This window comes from Odocoileus virginianus, chromosome 2 (genome assembly GCF_023699985.2).
Source record: "Odocoileus virginianus isolate 20LAN1187 ecotype Illinois chromosome 2, Ovbor_1.2, whole genome shotgun sequence".
Classification (NCBI taxonomy): Eukaryota; Metazoa; Chordata; class Mammalia; order Artiodactyla; family Cervidae; genus Odocoileus; species Odocoileus virginianus.
Window position 1 is genome coordinate 58,043,210 of NC_069675.1, and position 19,902 is coordinate 58,063,111.

General features: G+C 40.3%; 1 protein-coding gene across 7 annotated transcripts in view; it reads left to right on the plus strand.

The window, feature by feature from the left end:
- EHBP1 (EH domain binding protein 1) overlaps positions 1 to 19,902 on the plus strand; it is a 373,028-nt gene that overhangs the window by 19,985 nt on the left and 333,141 nt on the right. For 3 of the 7 annotated variants that reach the window (XM_070480131.1, XM_070480121.1, XM_070480143.1), the window contains exons 1-2: positions 8,814 to 9,027; positions 9,861 to 10,264. In XM_070480131.1, the coding sequence (XP_070336232.1) occupies positions 10,161 to 10,264 (104 nt within the window). In that variant the 5' untranslated portion in view covers positions 8,814 to 9,027; positions 9,861 to 10,160. Of the gene's footprint in view, positions 1 to 8,812; positions 9,028 to 9,860; positions 10,265 to 19,902 lie in introns of those variants that run through there. The other 4 variants (XM_070480100.1, XM_070480112.1, XM_070480136.1 and 1 more) reach the window with 3 other exon arrangements.

Consider the following 19,902-nt stretch of genomic DNA (forward strand, 5'->3'; position numbering starts at 1 on the left):
AGCCCCATAAGGGCAGGAATTTTGTCCCTTTTGTTGTGCTGCATCTCCAATACTTAGCTCAATGCTTTAAGCTCAGTAGTCATTCAATTATTAAAAACTTAGCTAGTAAATTAATAAATATTACTTATAACAAGTTAATAAATTACTTGTTAATAAATGAATGGATTTTTAGCTAAGAAATATCATCAAAGGAAATCAAAATCACAAAACTATCACTCAAGTTGTATTCTTTTATACTTGTAGCAAAACTAGGTACAGGTTACGTTGCTGCAAAATCAGCTGAAAATTATTAAGATTTTAGTAAAAGAAAGCAGAATGAACTATTGGCATAATTGTTTGACCAAATATCATTCCTGGGCATTGTAAACATCCATACCACACAGTGTTGAAGGGCTTCTCAGATGGCGCTAGTGGTAAAGAATTCGTCTGCCAGTGCAAGAGACACAACAGATACAGGTTCGATCCCTGGGTCAGGAAGATCCCCTGGAGGAGGACATGGCAATCCACTCCAGTATTCTTGCCTGGAGAATCTCATGGACAGAGGAGCCTGGCAGGCTGCAGTCCATAGGGTCACACAGAGTCAGACAGGGCTAAAGCAACTTAGCATGCACACACAATGTTGAAGGGCAGTTAATATCATGTAGCAGTGTAATGGTTTCACTTTCCAGCATGACATGTATGAAGAAGTACTCAACAAGTTGCTCTATTTACCACTAAGAACTGACTGTAGGATTTTAGTAATTACTATTTTGTCAGTTGTGAGGTAAGCTGGGGAAGAGGCATGCACAAGGTAGCTTTGTGAATAGCTAGGAAGTGTGTTATTACAAGAATAAAAGAAGATGAGCAGTCAACAACAGTCCTCCTGATTTTATTTGGAAAAAGTTCAAAGAAGGAGTGAATATTTTAAATATGATCAAATAAATATACATCTTTTTAGCATGGGTTGTGTAAAGAAAGATGTATTTGTACAATACTCCCCTTTTCCACTGAAACGAACTAGTTCACAGGGGAAAGGTGCTTGTGTAAGTTTTTGAAATAAGATATGGGACACCAATAATGCCAGATAATTAATTCTCAACAAGTGCAGCTTAGCACTATATATTCAGTATCTAAAATAGAACTAAATTTGTCATTTTGGGGACAAAAATATCATGGTTTTTAATGTTGAGGATATCAGGATTTCCTTAGAAGACTGACCTATGGCACAAAAAACAACTCCTGCTCAACAGTTGACTTTATTTCCTTGGAGAAAAATATCAATGATTTGTTATTTGGAGTATTTAAAGATAGCAACAAAAGTTGCAACAAAGTATGAAGAAATAACCAGCAGCTCTCATGAAGTTGTCTTTACTTAACAGGCTATGTTCTACTCTCTGGAAGCCCAGTCACTGGTTGATTTACTCTAAAAAGAGATCTGGGATGATATTGCAGCTCTCTCTGGCTTCCATGTTACTTCCCTTGTCCTGGAACCATTCTTCATTTTGCCCTGCCTAGCAGATTGCCCAAACTATGCATGAGTTAATCCTACCCTCTGAGTATTGGGTTTGTTTTCCATCTCTACTCATCTGGGGCAAGTTTCTGCAACAGGGCTAGTTTCCCTTGGCTCATGTCCAGTGTGCTGGTAAGTGAGGTTCTGCCTGTTTTCAGCTTGTTGCGTTTTGCACTGTTTGAGATGGAGATGCTTTGATTCAACACCACATGGTGGGTATTCAGTGCCCTCCAAGACTGTGCATTCCTACTGGTTTTTCTTTGCCTTTCCTGTCTAGCCTCATTATTTCAGAAGATGTTAATTACATTATCTTGTTCATACTAAATACAGTCATCCAGGAATTATTCAGAAGAAAACACTGGCATCATGCTATATCCAGTTACTTGCAATTTATTCCAATTATTAAAAACACAGAAAAAACAACAACAACAAAAAAAAAAACAGAGATCAGTCTACTCTTTATAAGTCATCAAAGGCTCTTAACATTTAATGGGAAATGAACAATAAACCTTGGCCAAGAATCCCTACTGATTTTATAGGATGTAAATTTATTAAATTTAGCAAACATTTTCTCAGAAAGGGCTCAAACCCACCTAATTTCAACTCAAACTTTTTTTTGGCAATAATCCCAGTAATGGTTGACCTACTGGCAAAATGTAAATTCTCTCTGATAACTGCATTTATCTTGGTATATACACCATTTCTGGGCTGGGATTTTACCAACATTAAATTATCTTGAGTAATGTGAAAGATGAGACTAAGAGGATGGTACAGACCCGCAAAGGTACTCTAGAGTCAAGAACTGATATTTAGTTGGTCCTCAATAAGAGAGCTGGGCCCGTGGTTCATGGCTGTTATCCATTCTAGCTGATTGATGTTTTTGTTGCTAATATTTTGAGTATACACATTTTGAAGATTTCTGAGCCTTCGAATCATTTAGGTGTTGCTCTGTACACAGAGCAACAGAGATGGCCCAGTGGTAAAGAGTCCTCCTGCAATGCAGGAGCAGCAGCAGATGTGCATTTGATCCCTGAGCTGGGAAGATCCCCTGGAGGAGGACATGGCAACCAGTATTCTTGCCTGGAGAATTCCATAGACAGAGGAGCCTGGTGGGCTACCATCCATGGGGTTGCAAAGAGTCAGACACAACTGAAACAATTTGGCATGCATGCATGCATAAATAGCAGGTGTCAGGCGTACTGAATTACCAGTGGATGGTATCTGTAGACTTGTTTCTGTCTATTTGAGTCTCAAGGCAGCCAAGGATGCTCCTGTGTCTCCTCCAACTAGGTCCAGGTTGGCCTTTCCTAGATATTGTGGAACTGGACAAAATTGGGTGTTTAGACCATAATCAAGGTCCTGGAGTTTAGTGTTATCTCAGGTTCAATGTGCAAAGGTTCATTATGGCTAACTGCAAGGATTCATTCATGGGTAATTGGAACAGAAAAAATTTCACAAAAGGATATTCTGTTTTTAGTTGAAAGATGGTTTTCTGATGCAGCTTTCATGTCCACCAAAGAACTTGGGTCCTTTAATGATGGAGAAAAGAAGAACTTCCTTTTAAGAAGATAAACACAGGCTTCTAAGCATTTTGTTAGAATTGTCACTTTCAGTTATATAGCAGGTACAGACCTCAAGTTTTACAAAATTCAGGTTTGCAGGAAATATAATTTCATTTTTCTATAACTCAACCCAATTTCTAGTTCAAGTTCTGATTTCACAAGAGGTGGCAGACACTTAATCATAGACAATTTGGCAGGGGTTGCATCTAAACTGAGGAGACTTCTGTAGGATTAGCATGTCAGAGAAAGAGGATGAAACATTTGATCTTTGCTCCTCCTCTGCCATGCTGGCTCCCCTAAGATTTCCACTCTGTATCTTTCCTCAAAGGCAGCTGGCCGCACAGGTTGCTGCTGGATTGACCTTGGCCCATCAGCAAGGTTCCTTTAGGTCTGCGGCCTCTGCTGTCTCTCTACCCTTTTGGGTATCTGGGGCTCATCATGTTGGGCTTCCAGAACCTCCATGGTACCATGAAAGATTTCACTGTCCATTATGGTAGCTATCAGTCACATGCAGCTGTTGAAATCTAAATTAATTAAAACTCAATAAAATTTTAGCTCCTTAGTTATGCTAGCCACATTTCTGAGCCCTAGTGGTTTTCCTCAATAGTCCTACTGGCTAGAAGCTACTGTATTGGACACCCATGTATAGAGCATTTCATTCAGCACAAAAAATGCTATTGAAATGGTCTTGGCTGGACTGGACACACAACCCAGCCTTTTGTTATCTTAGGGTCTTGCCACCTCTCTGGGCTCTGACAAATAAAATGAATGGAAATTATCTCTCTTGGCTCTCAGTTCCCATAGACAGATCCTGCCAAAGGCTTCTGCCAGAATAGGGTGGGAAGAGAGCAGTGAGTCCTGCTTTCGGGGACCACCAGCATGTAGCCTCTCATTACTTTCCAGCCAACTTCTTAATCCCATTCCAGTCCAGGAAATCCATTTCTTATCTCTAGGAAAGGAAGTTATACTATTGTATATACCAGCACTGTCCAATAGGAAAATAAGGCAAGCCACATGTATAATTAAAATTATTCCAGTAGCCACATTAAAAGAGTAATGAATGAAATTAATTTTTAATGTCTTTTTTATCTAATACATTTAAAATATTATCATTTCAATAGGCAGTCAATAGAAAAATTTTAAATAAGATATATCCTCTTCATTTGTACATACTAAGTCTTTGAAATTGGTGTGTGTTTTATACTGACAGTCCATCTCAATTTCAACTAGCCACATTTCAAATGTTCAGTAGTCACATATAGGTATAGGTTATCATATTGAACAGTACAGGTCTCTAACTGGATATATTTCATTACCCCCTAAAGGGCTTGGGTTCTGAAACTGAAAAACAAGGAGAAATTCCCTGTTTCCTTACATTCTGTTATACCACTTTCCTGAAACAATAAGCAAAACCCAGTCTATCTGAGGGTGGATATGGAGCTTCCATGGTGGCTCAGACGGTAAAGAATCTGCCTGCAATGCAGGAGATTCGAGTTTGATCCTTGGGTTGGGAAGATCCCCCTGGAAAAAGGAATGGCTACCCACTCTAGTATTCTTGCCTGGAGAATCCCATGGACAGAGGAGCCTGGCAGGCTACAGTCCATGGCGTCACAGCAGTTGGACACAACCAAGCAACTAACACTAACATGATGCTGCAGGTGTCTTTGGGTGGGGTATAGGAGGAGAAAGGCCACAGGATAAAAAGAATACTCGAAAAAACAACTACTACAAAAACCTCAGTTAATATTTCAAAAGTATCAGCCTGCCACAGTGAGTTTTTTAAGGGTATAAATATTGCTGTAGGATTGTCAGAAGAAGTTTGTTTGTTATGGGCATAAAAGAAATAGTAATTTTATTAGCAGTTAAAAATTGCAGTAATATTGTTGTGTATTGTATAGCTGCTATGGTAACTGGAAAACACAATGCAAAAATCTGCAGTGCAGTGCTATTGTTGCAGGTAAATCTTATTACTATGACTAAGGCACAGTTAAGTTCTATTAGTAGTTAAATCCTGCAATAATACCGCTGACAATTTTTTACTGCAAAAACTGTAAAACCCAAGGATAAGAATTTTATTACCAGGCATGATAATAATTCAAGCCTATGGTTGCATTTCATAGACCAGAATCTCCATTTAGGGGGTTAACTGGCAAAGCTGCTTCAATGAAAATAATTTCTATCATTTCAAAACTGTCATGGCACAAAGGATTTGAAATTTTGGGGTGGCATTTTCTATTTTTTTTATATTTTATTTTCACTGTAAGCTTGGTGATATATAAAGGCAATATAGAAATTGTTTTAAATATTGAATCTTTTAAGTAAAACAGCTGTAACATTTTGCAGTCAACATCTGGGTCAAATGGACAGGACAATTAAAGTTACTTATATCCACAGGTGTATAACATGCAGATTAAGCCTGGGATGAAAGGAGATGATAAATCAAGACAGGGATTTAGAAAGAGGCAGAAACACAGTTTGGAAGGGGCGAGGGTCAGTAGGATGTACTTACTGGTACATACTGGTAGGTAGGAGAAATGGGAACCTTAAGTAAAAGGTAATTTCTAGAATGCCAAAAGATCTCAGATGATATATGGCATGGAAGGTGGTCATGGGGATTGGGGCTAATTGAATTCTTAGTAATTATTAAAAATTTCTGTGTATACATAGGCTATTGGTGTTCCACTCTAAGTAATCACTGAGTTTAATGGAAGACAAATAATGTTGAAAGTAGTTTATTTTGAGATTTGTTATTCCTTGAGGTAGCAATGTTTGGTAACAACTAAGTATTGCCCAAGTTATTCTTGAAGGTCAATTTTTATGTTTATTGTGTATTATTTTTGACTCTGCTAAAAAATACAATGATGTACATTATTAATTGCTATTTATTGACTGTTTACTGTACATCAGGCACTTTACATACTTATCTTCCATCTTCTCAACATCCCAGAAAGGAAGCGTGATGATTTGTTTGACAGAATAAGAAACTGGGACTTAGAGAGGTGAAGTGATTTGTGTTAATTTCCTGCGTGTATATTGAACATCTGTTTCTGAAAATTCTTTGAGAGCAGGGACTGTTCCTTTTATGTGCCATTAATAACATTTCATGCGATCAATACTCAGTTGGTACTCCCTATCAGCTAAGTGGATAGAAAGATCTTAAAATATTCTATATTTAAGGTTCTCCAATAAATTTAGTTAGCAAACAGGTTATTAAAAAAAAAAAAAAAGTCATGAGGGAAGAAGTAGCTACTCTGGGGTCTCCAGGAGCCTATGAACTTGAGCTTAGCAACAGGGTTAAGGTCTGTTTTTAATTCCTCCATTTCTAAACTTGGGCTCTTAGCTACTTTTGCAGCTAGGATGAAAAAGACGAGTTTATATCCAAGAGAAATACTTACCCTAAAAAGAAGAACTATCATTTAAGAAACTCTTTCTTAGTTTCTTGAAGTTTTCCCCAACTTGAGAAAGATTCCCTAGGGTCCCACACACTCCTTCTCCTTCTTATTTTAAAAACAGTTTGTGTGTGTGTGCTTGTTCTTCTTCCGGATCAAACCTGTGCTGCTTGCAATGGCAGTATGGAGTCTTAACCACTGGACCACCAGGGAAGTCCCCTCTTCCTTTTTAGGAAGGGAAAGTATTAAATGAAACCAGAATAACCACATGAGAAAGTCTGTGAATTTCTGAAGAAGAATAATAAAAAATAGGATGCAAACCCCACTTGATTATCATGTGGGTTGTTCCTGAAAGACATCACAGATTAAAATAGGTTATGACCATTTCTATAAATTAGCCATTAAAAAATCCATACACTTAAGAGTCTGTTAATGATGCAGAATGTATCACTATATGAGATCATAATAGATGTAGGTTACAGTGACTTAGTAAGCTACTCAGGAAGGACAGGAGAGAACTTTAAGATGTACACAAAATCAGAATCAATATAATTATTACGGTTATCTTTCATATTTTAAAATTAAGACTACAGCAAAATAAGTGATATCTATGCCCTTTTCTGTAAAATGTGCACTGTGTTCTTGTAATATTATTAGATCACTTTCTTTATTGCATGCAAATGGAAATGGAATTAGATACTGGATTCAAGCCTTCTATGTCTCCCAATCTATGCTGATTCTTCAGTCTCTCCTTTCTCTTGCCTCCCCATGGCTACAGATGAGCTCAACTCTCACCCATCACTGCCCTCCTTCCTGACCTTAAAAGAATCCTTCCCTAGATGGTAACACCTTTCAAGCTATTTTGTCCACACATCCTGCTCTCTATGCTTAATAAGATTAAGAATGTGCTCTAATTATTTCCAGGACTCATCTTGCTTGTTTTCTTTTCATAAGTTAGTTTCCCTCTTTTTCTCAATTGACCCATTGCTTCTAGGGTGCTGCTACTTCTGTGACCATTCCCTCCTGTCTCCTTACCACCCTACTTCTTCCTCAAACGCTGAGATTCCCCCCGAAGTTCATTGTTTGACTTCTTTCTCTAAACCGGAGGTCTGTGGACTACCTAATTGAAAGCAAATTTTTGTCTTAGGATAGGACCTATTTCTCCTCGGTAAAATAGGCATACCTTTCATCACCGTTCTGAAAAGGGTCCTTGGCTCCTTTAACAAGGTTAAGTGCCCCTGTCCTCACACACTCCTTAGGTTGTTTCATCCTCCCCTTTGCCCATAACCACTCTTTTTATATGCTAACCCTCCGAAACTCATCTGAGAGAGAGAAAAAGATCGATAGCGAAGAGGAGAAACTAGGATTCATGAAAACGTTTAAGAATTATAACAAGAAGAAATCGCAGCGTGAACATTTTATGTCCCTAGTAGTTCAGAGGGTAAAGCGTCCACCTGCAATGCAGGAGACCCGGGTTTGATCCCTGGGTCGGGAAGATCCCCTGGAAAAGGAAATGGCAACCCACTCCAGTATTCTTGCCTGGAGAATCCCATGGACGGAGGAGCCTGGTAGGCTACAGTCTACGGGGTCGCAAAGAGTCGGACACGACTGAGCTACTTCACTTTTGGTTATCGAATCTGGTTCATTAAGGACCAGCAGATCTAATGTTTGGCAGGGGCTTAGCCAGGTCCTTACAGTTGGTCAGAGGAAAAATCCCAGGAGGTTAAACCAAGGCTCTGTGCGCAGCTAGCGGCAGAGAGGGCACACCCAACTCCTAGGGTGGGGACAGGAGAGAACTGGACGAGAAAACCACAGCAGCTCCACAGCTCACAGCTGCAGAGAAGCCAGTCCCGGGCTCCGCTCTGATTCCAGCTATAAACCCCGCCCAGCACCTTTGACCGACATCCACCTTCAGCAACCACCTTCCTGATCACTATAAACACTCTCCACTCCTCCCACCTAGCTCTTCCCTCTTGAAGCCAATCAGAGGAATGGGAGGGATTGTCCATAGAGGGTTCCAATTTTTTTTTTTTTTAAAGAAGGGTAGATTGTACGCCGCGTTCCGCCTGGCGGAAAAACACCTCCAGAACTAGGGGAGGGTGGAGCTCTGTGATGGGCACCCTGCTCGGCCAATGAGACGCCCTTGCCCCTCAAAGGCCCGGTCGCCGAGGTGGGCGGGGCAAGCGCGGGACCCAGCCAATGGCGGCGGGGCGGACGGAGGTTGAGCCGCCGTGGGTAGGGTTAGTGTGAGAGGTGCGGCGGGGGAGGTAATGATGATGGTGGCGGAGGAGAAAGGCGGGGGAGGGGGTGCTGGGCGCTGAGCGGCGGCTCTGGCAGGGTTTTGTAGGGTGGGGGACGGTCGCGGGGCTACTGCGTCCGGGAGGGGGCGGGCGTGAGGCGCGCTGTCCGCCTGAGGGGCTGCAGACCCCGGCTCCCGGGAGCGCCGCTGCTGGCTCGGCTGTTCCATGTGGCTCCGGCGGGGATGGAGGACTCGGTGGCGGCGGCGGCGGCTTCTGCTGCGGCGGCGACGGAGGAGCGGCGCTGAGGAGGGAACCGGGCCAGGCTCAGCCCGACAGCGGGATTAGAGGTGTGAGGAGGGGGCGGGAGTGGACGTGCTGCGGGGCCGGGGCTCGGGTACCGGGCTGGGGTCTTCTGGCATCGCCTGGGTGACAGGGACGGCTGGCGAGCCACCGCCTGCCTCCGCTGGGGGCAGGGGTCTGGGCTGTGTGCGGGAGGAGAGGCGGCTCCGGCGGACTCTTCCCTGAGGATGGGGGAGGGAGGCACCGCACCCCGCACCGTGCACTTGCCTCTTTGGTCATCGCTTCACGCCCAGGCAGGAGTTTCCATTTCCCTCCGGTTGGCAGCGAAGGTGAAGGAGAGCCCAAGTGGCCTGGAGCCGGGACACTGCCCTCTCTCTGTCTTGAGATTTCCCTCCACTCTTTTCCCATCCGTTTCCCCCTCCGACTCAGCAGCAACATTCGTCCCCGCTCCTTAATTTGCTTCACGCACTTATTTTAGGACTTAGAGCTATTAATTATCACCTGAAAAATAAAGTTTATTTTAAAATACTCCACTCCTTCCTCTGACTGGCGGTGGACGTTAAGCAGCATCTCTAGACTTTCCCGCTCTGCTCACCCTTCTGTGATGCTAGGAGGAGGAGGTAGGGCCCCGGCTTTCGCCTCTCAATTGTTGATGCTGATTACCTGATGTGTTGCTCCACGTCTGTGGTGTGAGTTGCAGTTTCTTCCTTGGTGTCTTGCATCCTTGATGTTACTGGCTTTTGAGGTTAGTGTTTTGTTTCATTGTTTGAAAAACATGCTTCAGAACTGGGGTCGTCTGTTGCAGTGTTATCTGACGTGGGTGGTTAGTCACTTCTTATGCTTCTCTTCTCATTTTTTTTCTCTTTGTTTTGCTTTTCAGTCCTCCAGAATACATATCATATAGACCCGAGGTGGAATGGTGATGTCTCCATGAGGGAACCTCCTCTCACTCATCCTGTCATGTGTGTGATACTCTTCTTGACTGGGCCATTCATCTAGGATGGGATTTACCCTGTGAAACAGGGAGAAGACTTTATGGACCCCAAACATCATTTCAAGTTGTAGTTGAGTTTTTTAAAGTACAGACATACATGCAAAGCTCCTTTGCTTTGGACCTTCTGCTTTGTTAAAGCTGCTGTGTTGCTAACCCAGAACTGCTCCACTGTTTTGACTGATCATCATGGCTTCAGTTTGGAAGAGACTACAGCGTGTGGGAAAACATGCATCCAAGTTCCAGTTTGTGGCCTCCTACCAGGAACTGATGGTTGAATGTACCAAGAAATGGTAAGAGTGCCTGGGTGTAGAGTTTGCTGTGCTGTGGCCTAAACCCTGCTGCTTCTGACAGCGGGTTTACCTTTCTGCAGTGCACAAGTGTGTAAAAGCTGGGCGGGGTGCAGATGACTCTCACAAGTACTATGGTGTGCGCTGTTGCTGCTGGTACCATTCCTGTGGGTTTTAATTACTGCACTTCAGTGTGGCTCAGAGGACTGTTACTATGAGAGCACACCAAGTATAGAGGACTCGGTCTTGAGGTCTTGCATCATTAGTGTTAGGATAACTTTGATTTTTGTAATTTTAAGGAGATGTGAAAATGCCTATTGAAATATTGTAAACATATGCATATATTTTGATTAACACGTATGTCTATGTTTCAATAGAGTTTTAATACAGAAATCTATTTTTGTAGGGTGGCGCTGGTCTGTTTTTTTTTCTTTTGCTTAAAATAAAGAATTTTTCATTATCTGATTAATAGAATGCCAGTCCACACAACCTTAGAAATTCTTTTGTTATATGCTTAGTCAGGCAACTGTATTTTGTTTTAATTGCCTAATGGATACATTTCTTGGCCAGACTTAAGGAAGCAATTAGTAGTGCTGGTCTATGATTTGCTGCTTTCCACTTGAGCAAAGTAAATTTAGGGCTTTCTTTTCACTGCCCTGAATGATAAGCAAGAGGAATTCTTATTGGGCTTCCCTTGTAGCTCAGCTCATAAAGAATCTCCCTACAATGCAGGAGACCTGGGTTCGATCCCTGGATCAGGAAAATCCCCTAGAGAAGGAAATGGCAACTCACTCCAGTATTCTTGCCTAGAGAATCCCATGGACAGAGGAGCCTGGCAGGCTATAGTCCATGGGGTTGCAAGAGTCGGACACGACTTAGCAACTAAACTACTACTATTCTTATTAGAGGAAAAAAGTTAATCTTAAGAAAATGGTATTTTGGGTTTTGATTTATTGCGGTGATTAAGCAGTATTACTGCAAAAATAAGTTCATTTCATTATTCACACAGACTGTAATCTCATGTCTGTATTAATCTCTCTTTTTATAAGATGAAAAACAACTTGCTCTACTCTAGAACTCTTAAAACATATCTGAATATTTATTTGGAAACTAGTTTCCAAATGCTTTTCTCTTAAACTTGTTAGAATGTTATTTCATGTGCAACTCAAGAAGTGCATGTATTGATTACCTACTTTATACTAGGCTCTGTAGCTTTAGAGTTGAATATGAAATAATCCCCACCCTCAAGGAGTTCACCCTCAAGGAGTCTAGGGCAATGACAGGTCATGTAAATGAAGTCTCTGTGATAGGTACAATAATATAAATATGTATGATGTAGGGATCTTAATTATCTCTATCCCCTAACAGTTAGATGTTCTTGGGTACAGGTTATTTTCTCCTCTGAGATAATTTTCATGTTGAGAAAGGTAATAATGGTATTACTTCACAGAAAGGGTTATTGTGGGGGAAAAAAAAAAGGGTTATTGTGAAGATTAAATGAGTTAAGACATGTAAAATGCTTGGAACAATGTCAGGCACGTAGTAAATGCTCAACAAATGCCATTTTTACTTATAAAGTTAGCAGAGAAGGAAATAACTCTTTAAGGGTAGGGTAGGTATGGGATCCTACTTTCTGGGAACCGAGTTGAGTTTTGAAAGGTTCATAATAATTGGCCAGGAAGCTAAAGGGGAAGAAATGAAGGATATTCTAGATGATAATGGCTGCTTATGCAAAAGCATGGATGTGTGTGGTATGCCGGAAGTTCATGCAGTGTAACTGGATAATGATGGGCCTTAAAGTGGGAGGAATGCAGTGGGCTATGTTGTTTTAGAGGCAGGCAGGAGTGAAGTGCTGTTATACATGCCTTGGACTTTATTCTGTGGGTAATGGAGAGATACTAAAAGGTTTTGAGCGGAAGAGACTTTAGGTTTGAAGAAAAGTGAAAGTGTTAGTCGCTCAGTCCTATCCAACTCTTTGCGAACTAATGGAGTGAAGCCTGCCAGGCTCCTCTGTCCATGGAATTCTCCAGGCAAGAATACTGGAGTGGGTAGCCGGTCCCTTCTCCAGAGAATATTCCCAACCCAGGGGTCGAACCCGGGTCTCTGTGTCGCAGGTGAATTCTCTACCGTCTGAGTCACCAGGGAACCCTGACTTTAGATTTTCGTTCTGGAAAATCATTTGGATGACAGTGTGAAGTAAGGATCATAGTGGAAAGGGTAACTAGAGGTTGTGACGGTAGGGTAGCTATTGCAATAGGTAAGGTGAGAGAAGAGGTTTAGACTAAGGCAGTGGCAGAGAAAGTGGGGAGAACAGAGTAGAGTAGAATAGAATAGAGTAGAATAGAATAGAGACACTTATGCCCCAAAATGGATAATACTTAATGGTCATTTCAGTATGGGTCTGAAAAGGATGGGGACAAGGGAGAGGGAAAGGTCTGGGTTGACATCCAAGTTTCTGGCTTGGAGGACTAGTGTGCTACTAACTCAGCTAGGGAATACATGAGGAAGTTCTTGATTACAAGTTATTCTCAACTTCGTCTTATACTGGGGGCATCAACTATAAGATGGTTAAATTTGAATCTCTTTTCTTAAGGGAAATAGAACATATCAGGTGATTCTTTATTTACAACACGAGTTTCTTCCCCACAGTTTGCATCATTCCTGGGTTTTTATTTTTCCTTGAGAAATATGTATGTTATTGTTAATGTGTCTCAAGGTAAAAGCCAAGAATGAAATTTAACTTGATTATTGATGAATAGATGGCTCAATTACTTTTAGGGTTGGACATTATGGTATACCTATTAAATTAGGTCTTTATGATAAGGTCTGGCCTTAACACAAGAAGCATTTGGATATTGTAGAATTTTTAGATGTGTAGTTCTAAATATTTTGCATTTCCCCCCATCTCATTTAAAAATACAGTTTAAAGTTTAAAGTTAACAAGGTGACAGTGCCCAAAGAATAATATATTTGTTTGATGTACTGGAATTTTATTTATAAGTGAATCCTTAGATAGAGCTTTAAAAATTTTCATTATATAAAAATTTGTTGTAATAAGTTTTAGTTAATATTCTTTTTGCTTTACTCTGCACAGGGTCCTTTTGATAAATACAGGTTAGGCCAGATTTCTATACTTAAATCCTGTAGCTCTCTTTTTTTATTTTTCATGCCTCATTTTGATGCTTGCAAGAATTTTTAAATTACTGAATATGTATGCTGAATTAGAATCTAAAGGACATAAGAATAAAAATGGACTTGAGACACATAGTAAGAACATACATTTTTTCAGTTTTATATAATTTTAGGTATTGTTTTGAGGGTATGGAAAAATAAAAGGAGAGGAAGGCAATTTATAGATGCCAATTGAGTAAAGGGAAAGAGGCTTTGAAGATAAATTGCAGGTGTTGAGAGGATAAGAAAATAGATCTAATATACATTAGAGAAGAAGGAATAAACTATAAAAAGAACAGCCAGCATTAGGATTGTGCCTTTGTAAGTAAACTGTATACACGTGCCATACCTTTTAGAACCTTGCTACTCCAAGTGTTTTCTGAGAAACAGGAGAATTTGCAAAGCCTGGGAATGAATCTGTTAGAACTGCTGTCCCTCAGGCCCTGCCCTGGACTCACTGAATCAGAATCTGCATTTTAATGAGATCCATCCCTTGGCTTCCCTGATAGCTCAGTTGATAAAGAATCTGCCTGCAATGCAGGAGACCCCAATTTGATTCTTGGTTCAGGAAGATCCCCTGGAGAAGGGATAGGCTACCTACTCCAGTATTCTTGGGCTTCCCTTGTGGTTCAGCTGCTAAAGAATCTGCCTGCAATGTGAGAGACCTGGGTTTGATCCTTGGGTTGGGAGGATCCCCTGGAGAAGGGAAAGGCTACCCACTCCAGTATTCCAGCCTGGGGAATTCCATGGACTCTCTAGTCCTTGAGGTCGCAAAGAGTTGGGCATGACTGAGCAACTTTCACTTTCTTTATACCATGCATATTAAGGTTTAAGAAACAGTATTTTAAAATAATATTTTCAGCCTAAGTGCCTATTCATGACTTCAGGATAAAGTATACTGATTTCTGCATGAATTTGAAACTCAAGGGAATGAAGATGAAACTTCAGGATTCAAGAAGGGTGTAGTGTGTTGATGGAAGAGGTTAATGGGAATTAGGATATGTTTAGGATATGTTTTCCTAGGAAGAACATGTGTTATTTCTGTGATTAAGGAGAGGAGAAATGTTTTCCATGTTCCCTTGTTATGGCTGTAGGTTATGAACCTGGCCGTGACAGGTAACAGGATGAAAGTAAGGGTTTCAGGAAGCCGTCTTTAAGATCTAGGCCATGAGCAAACTCACAGCATTTTACCCTTGATCAAAGGATGGATTCTATTTAAGGGGTTTGGAGTTTCTGCTTTCTTACACTTTTCTTTGTTGCTGTCTTATAGTATTTTTCATTTGCCCAACATAGTATGTTTCCTTAGCTCAACAGTGTCTAACTTATAATTCTTTCTTGATGTAGTGGCTCTAGAAGTTAGGTCAGGAACAAAAACCAGAAAGACTTATTCATCTGAGAGTATACTATACTGTTAAGTCCTGTTCCTCATCACTCCATAACCAGGTAGAGGCTCCAGTAAATTTGAAGATGTTAAGTGTTTATATTCCCCTTCTCTTATTGTTGTCCCCAAGTCATTTAATTATTAATCTCACTTAACTGATGTAGCTGTTGGCAAGTGGTAAGACTGGCCACTAGAGAGGACTCTGGGACAAAGAGACTATGCTGTCTTTCCTCTCTTAATTTGTTTCTTCTCCTGTTTTTCTTTTTAAAAAATATCACCTGCAGCACTTTAGATTTCTGAGAGAAGTCTTGTATGAGCTGTCAATGGCTATTCAGCTGTTTAAGGAAACTACTTGAAAGTTGGCACATTGTGGTTATGATCATTTAGTTTGCAGAACTCAATTCTGATAGGAGCTCCCTAATACATGATGAGAACTGTTATGAGAATGTATTATATTTTCTGTGTATATCTCTGTATCATCTACATATGTGAACATATTTTATCTGTTTTTATATTTCTTCTATATGAGCTTTTAAAAAGTATTTAAAGTACCATAAACTTTTCCCCAAAAGGCATACATATGTTGGTTTCTGATTTTTCTGTCATGTAAGAACTCCTTTTTTTAATTTTTAAATATAGCTTTAATTATAATTTATTTTTAAAATAGGTGACACAATCACATGGTTCAGAATTCTAGAGGCACAAAAAGGGGTTTATATCCCTGAAAGTAACCCCTCATTTTCTCCGTTATTCCACAAGTTTTCGCACAGCTGTGACCTCAGGATTTGAAAAATGAAAAAGTAGCTTTTTCCAGAGCTTAAGTGTGTGACGCTCGCCTGTTGGATAAAATATGAACTCCTTAATCTGATGTTCCAGGCCCTCTGTAACTGATCCCAAGTTAGTTTTCCATTTGGACATTAGAATGCTACATGCACTGTGAATATTAGCTTGAGTTTATGAAGGCCAAGTTACATTAATAAGTACTTATTCAAATCCACTTCTTTGGGTGACTGAAGCAAGCATTTCTCTGTTGCTCTAATGGAATGAATTAGAGGAACATCTGCCTTGCTATAAAGAACCAACTTTTGAAATACATTAAAAAATAATAATTATTGAGAACAAGCTTGGTGTGTTTTAGGAGTGTCTGGAACGTTGGTGTGTCTGCAGCACAGTAGACAAGGGGTAAAATGGTAACAGGTGAGGTTTGAGTAGGTAGGGGTTAGATCACATATGGTCTTTTTTTTTTTTTTTTTTTCTTTTCCATTTATTTTTATTAGTTGGAGGCTAATTACTTTACAGCATTGCAGTGGTTTTTGTCATACATTGAAATGAATTAGCCATGGATTTACATGTATTCCCCACGCATATGGTCTTGAGGTCACGGTAAGGCTTTTGGATTTTAAGTGTGATAGGAAGCCGTTGGAGAGGTTTGAGTGTGAAAGTAATATGATTTACATTTTAAAAAGATTATTCTGGATACTTTGTGAAATATGAACTGTTCTGAGTAAAAACAGAAGCTAAGATGCTATTGTAGCAGTCCACGTAGCAGAGGTCATGGTGGAGGTGATGAGAAATGACTGGATGTATGTTGGTAACATACACGTGCTCCTACCACACTTTATTGAAATATAACTTACACTTTTACATAAATAAGATGTATCTATTTAAAGTATATAGTGCAATAAGTTTTGACAACAGTATAAACCCATGTGGCTAGAAATAAATTTCTTGAAGGTGTAGTTGACAGGAGTTAATGATGGATTAGATATGTAAAGTGAGAGATCGCTAATGACTAGGGTTTTGGCCTGAGCAACCAGATGAATGTAGTACTAATTACAGGAATGGGGAACACCCAGGAGGAGAAAGTTTGTGAAGGAGAAATCAAGAATTGGCTTTGCTTTCTTAGAGCTTGGGACATCCAGCTGGAGATTTTAATTAGACAGTTAATTTAAGAATCTTGAGCTCAGGGGAGAGAAGAGGTCAGTCATAGTTTACAGATAGAATTTATAACTAAAGGGCTATAGGCAATTTTCTGTGGTGCTCATAGAGATTAAGAGAACTGAGGTCTGAGCCTTGGGACATTTCAACATATAGAGGAGGGGAGGAAGAGGAAGAACCAGCAAAGGAGACTAATAACAATCAGTAGTGAGGTAGGAGAGAAATTTGGAATGTGTGCTTTCCAAGGAATGAAGTATAAAATGTATCAGGAGAAGATTGGTTCACTGTGTCAAATACTTTTGAGAGGTTGAGCAAGATGACCACTGGATTTGCAAGTTGGAAAGAGTTGATGACATTGAGGAATGGTCTGGGTCTTCCCTGTTAGCTCAGCTGGTGAAGAATCCACCTGCAATGCAGGAGACCCCAGTTCGATTCCTGGGTTAGAAAGATTCACTAGAGAAGGGATAGGCTACCCACTCCAGTATTCTTAGGCTTCCCTTTTGGTTCAGCTGGTAAAGAATCCACCTGCAATGTGAGAGACCTGGGTTTGATCCCTGAGTTGGGAAGATCCGCTGGAGAAGGGAAAGGCTACCTACTCCAGAATCCTGGCCTGGAGAATTCCATGGACTTTCTAGTCCATGGGGTCACAAAGAGTCGGACACAACTGAGCGACTTTGACTTCACTTTGGGTGGAATGATGGGGATGACAGCATAATTAAATTGAGTTAGAGAAAAGGAGGTGGATACAGAGTCAGTAGAGATAATTTTGTTGGAAAATTTTGCTACAAAATGGAGAACTGGAGTACCTGGAGAGGGACAAGAGGTCAGGGTGTACCTTTCACACGGAATATATTGCAGCATGTTTTTTTTTTTTGCAGCATGTTTTAATGCTGATGGAAATGGTTGGTAAAGAAGGAAAAACTGATGATGTGCTGGGAGAGGAACTAACTTCAGGAGAAAGAAAGGGAACAGGATTCAGCACACAAATGGAAAGGCTGAACTTAAAGTAGTGTGTGTGTCAGTTGCTCAGTCGTGTCTGACTCTTTGCAACCCCATGGACTGTAGCCTGGCAGGCTCCTCTGTCCAAGGAATTCTCTAGGCAAGAATACTTGAGTGGGTTGCCATTTCCGTCTCCAGAGGATCTTCCCGAACCAGGGATTGAACCAGGGTCTCCTGCATTACAGGCAGATACTTTACAGTCTGGGCTACAGAGAAGCCTTGAATTTAAGTAGAATCAGGGACAATTCATTGTTACAAGGAGGGAAGCAGACATGGATGAAGCATTTAGGTTGGTAGATTTGGTGGGGGAGGATGTAGATGTTTTGTTCTGTTGGTTTCTGTTTTCTTAGGGAAATAATATTAGGGGTCATCATCCAAGGGTGAGGTAACAGAAAGTTATTGAAGGACAGGAGAGGAGGTCTGAAATTGTTAAAACAAGAATGAATTGAGTAGGGAAATGTTGAAGGATTACTAAGTAATGCTGAGGATGTTCTTAACATTGTGGTCATTAATTTAAAGTGAATGCACCAGCAAGTTTGCATACTTTAATTCAGTTATGTTCAGTGCTTGGATGCAGGCATGGAATAGGCAGACTTGGATTTAACCAGGGATGGGTTATATCAGAAATATATAACAGAGGAAAAGAAGGGCAAGGAAATTGGGAGTGCATGAGGAGTGGTTTTAGTGATGAACCATGAAGTATAGGATAGAAGAGGAGGAAAATAAGGACATAAGAGATAGGCTGGTCAACAGAAAAGTGAAGAGGATAAAAACTGTGAGATGTTAAAAAGATTCAGTAATTGTTGGGATTGGGATACCAGAGTGAATGAGCTGGAAAACTGGGAGGCAAGAGAGTGAGATGCTTGACTTTGGAGGATATGGTTAACAGTAATGACAATATATAGGTGGTGGTCTCCTTTGCATATTAGTTAAAAAAATAAACACACAACTTAAGTGTGTTTTTAATTAATATGCTTTGTATGTTAAATATGAGTATACCTTAATTTCTCTTCTTTCTTTAAAATAAATTTAAGTAAAATAGGCCATCTTCTTTTTGTATCAATACCCTTGGGGGCTTTCATTCCTCTTTGAAGACTTGTAACTGTTAGGGTGTGACCATAGCAGTTGGTGGTTGAGATGGAATGGAGGAAAAGAATTTTAGCAGTGAAGAGGGCAATTAGGGAATTTAGAGGCTAAGGGACAAGTTATCTATGTGGCTCTTGAAATTGCTGAGGAGCTGAGAGTAATTGGAAGAGAAGTGGTTAAGACAGGGAGTCAGTGCTGAAATCTTACTGAATGAGAGAGAGGTGGAGCAAAAAGTTTTAATTTTTGAAACTTTCTATGACAAGTTTATGTGAATTTTAAACCTTATTCTTTGAAACAAAATAACAGTCTTCTTTTCCACTTGATGAATTGTCAGAGGTAGATGTAATTTTGTTGTTGTTTAGTCACTAAGTTGTGTTTGACCCTTTTGAGACCCCATGGACCGTAGCACCTCCAGGTTCCTTCCTCCACGGGATTCTCCAGGCTTGAACGCTGCAGTGGGTTGCCATTCCCTTCTCCAGGAGATCTTCTTGACCTAGGGATTAAACCCCGCTTCTCCTGCATTGGCAAGTGGATTCTTTACTAGTGAGCAACCTGGGAAACCCAGGTGTAATCTTAATAGAGAATAAGTTGAGTTGTTACTTTGTTAGTAATTTTATTTTAGTGTTTCATGGACTGATTTTTTTTAAATTGGAATTTTTATGTGTAGTATTTTATTGAGATTTTAAATGCTTATTTTATGTGAAGTTCAGTTGTACAAAACTCACTTGTGATGGTTTAAGGAAAATAGTGGATTGTCTTTATGCCATAGTTGGATATTGTAGTGCTTACGTCACAGCTGTCTTTACACCTGACTCAGTATGCGTCTTAAGTCATTGGCTACTTTGGCCTCATCCAAGTTGCCTCTTTTGTAAATAAAGTTTTATTAGAATATGGCTGTGTCCATTTGTTTATTATCTATGGCTGCTGTCATACTAAATGGCAGAGTTGAGTAGTTGTTACATAGACTGGTTCACTGCAGTTGGAAATGTTTATTATCTGGTCCTTTAAGAAAGCTTATTAACTTCTGCTCTAAATCATTGGAGTTACTTACAGCTAATGTTTGTGG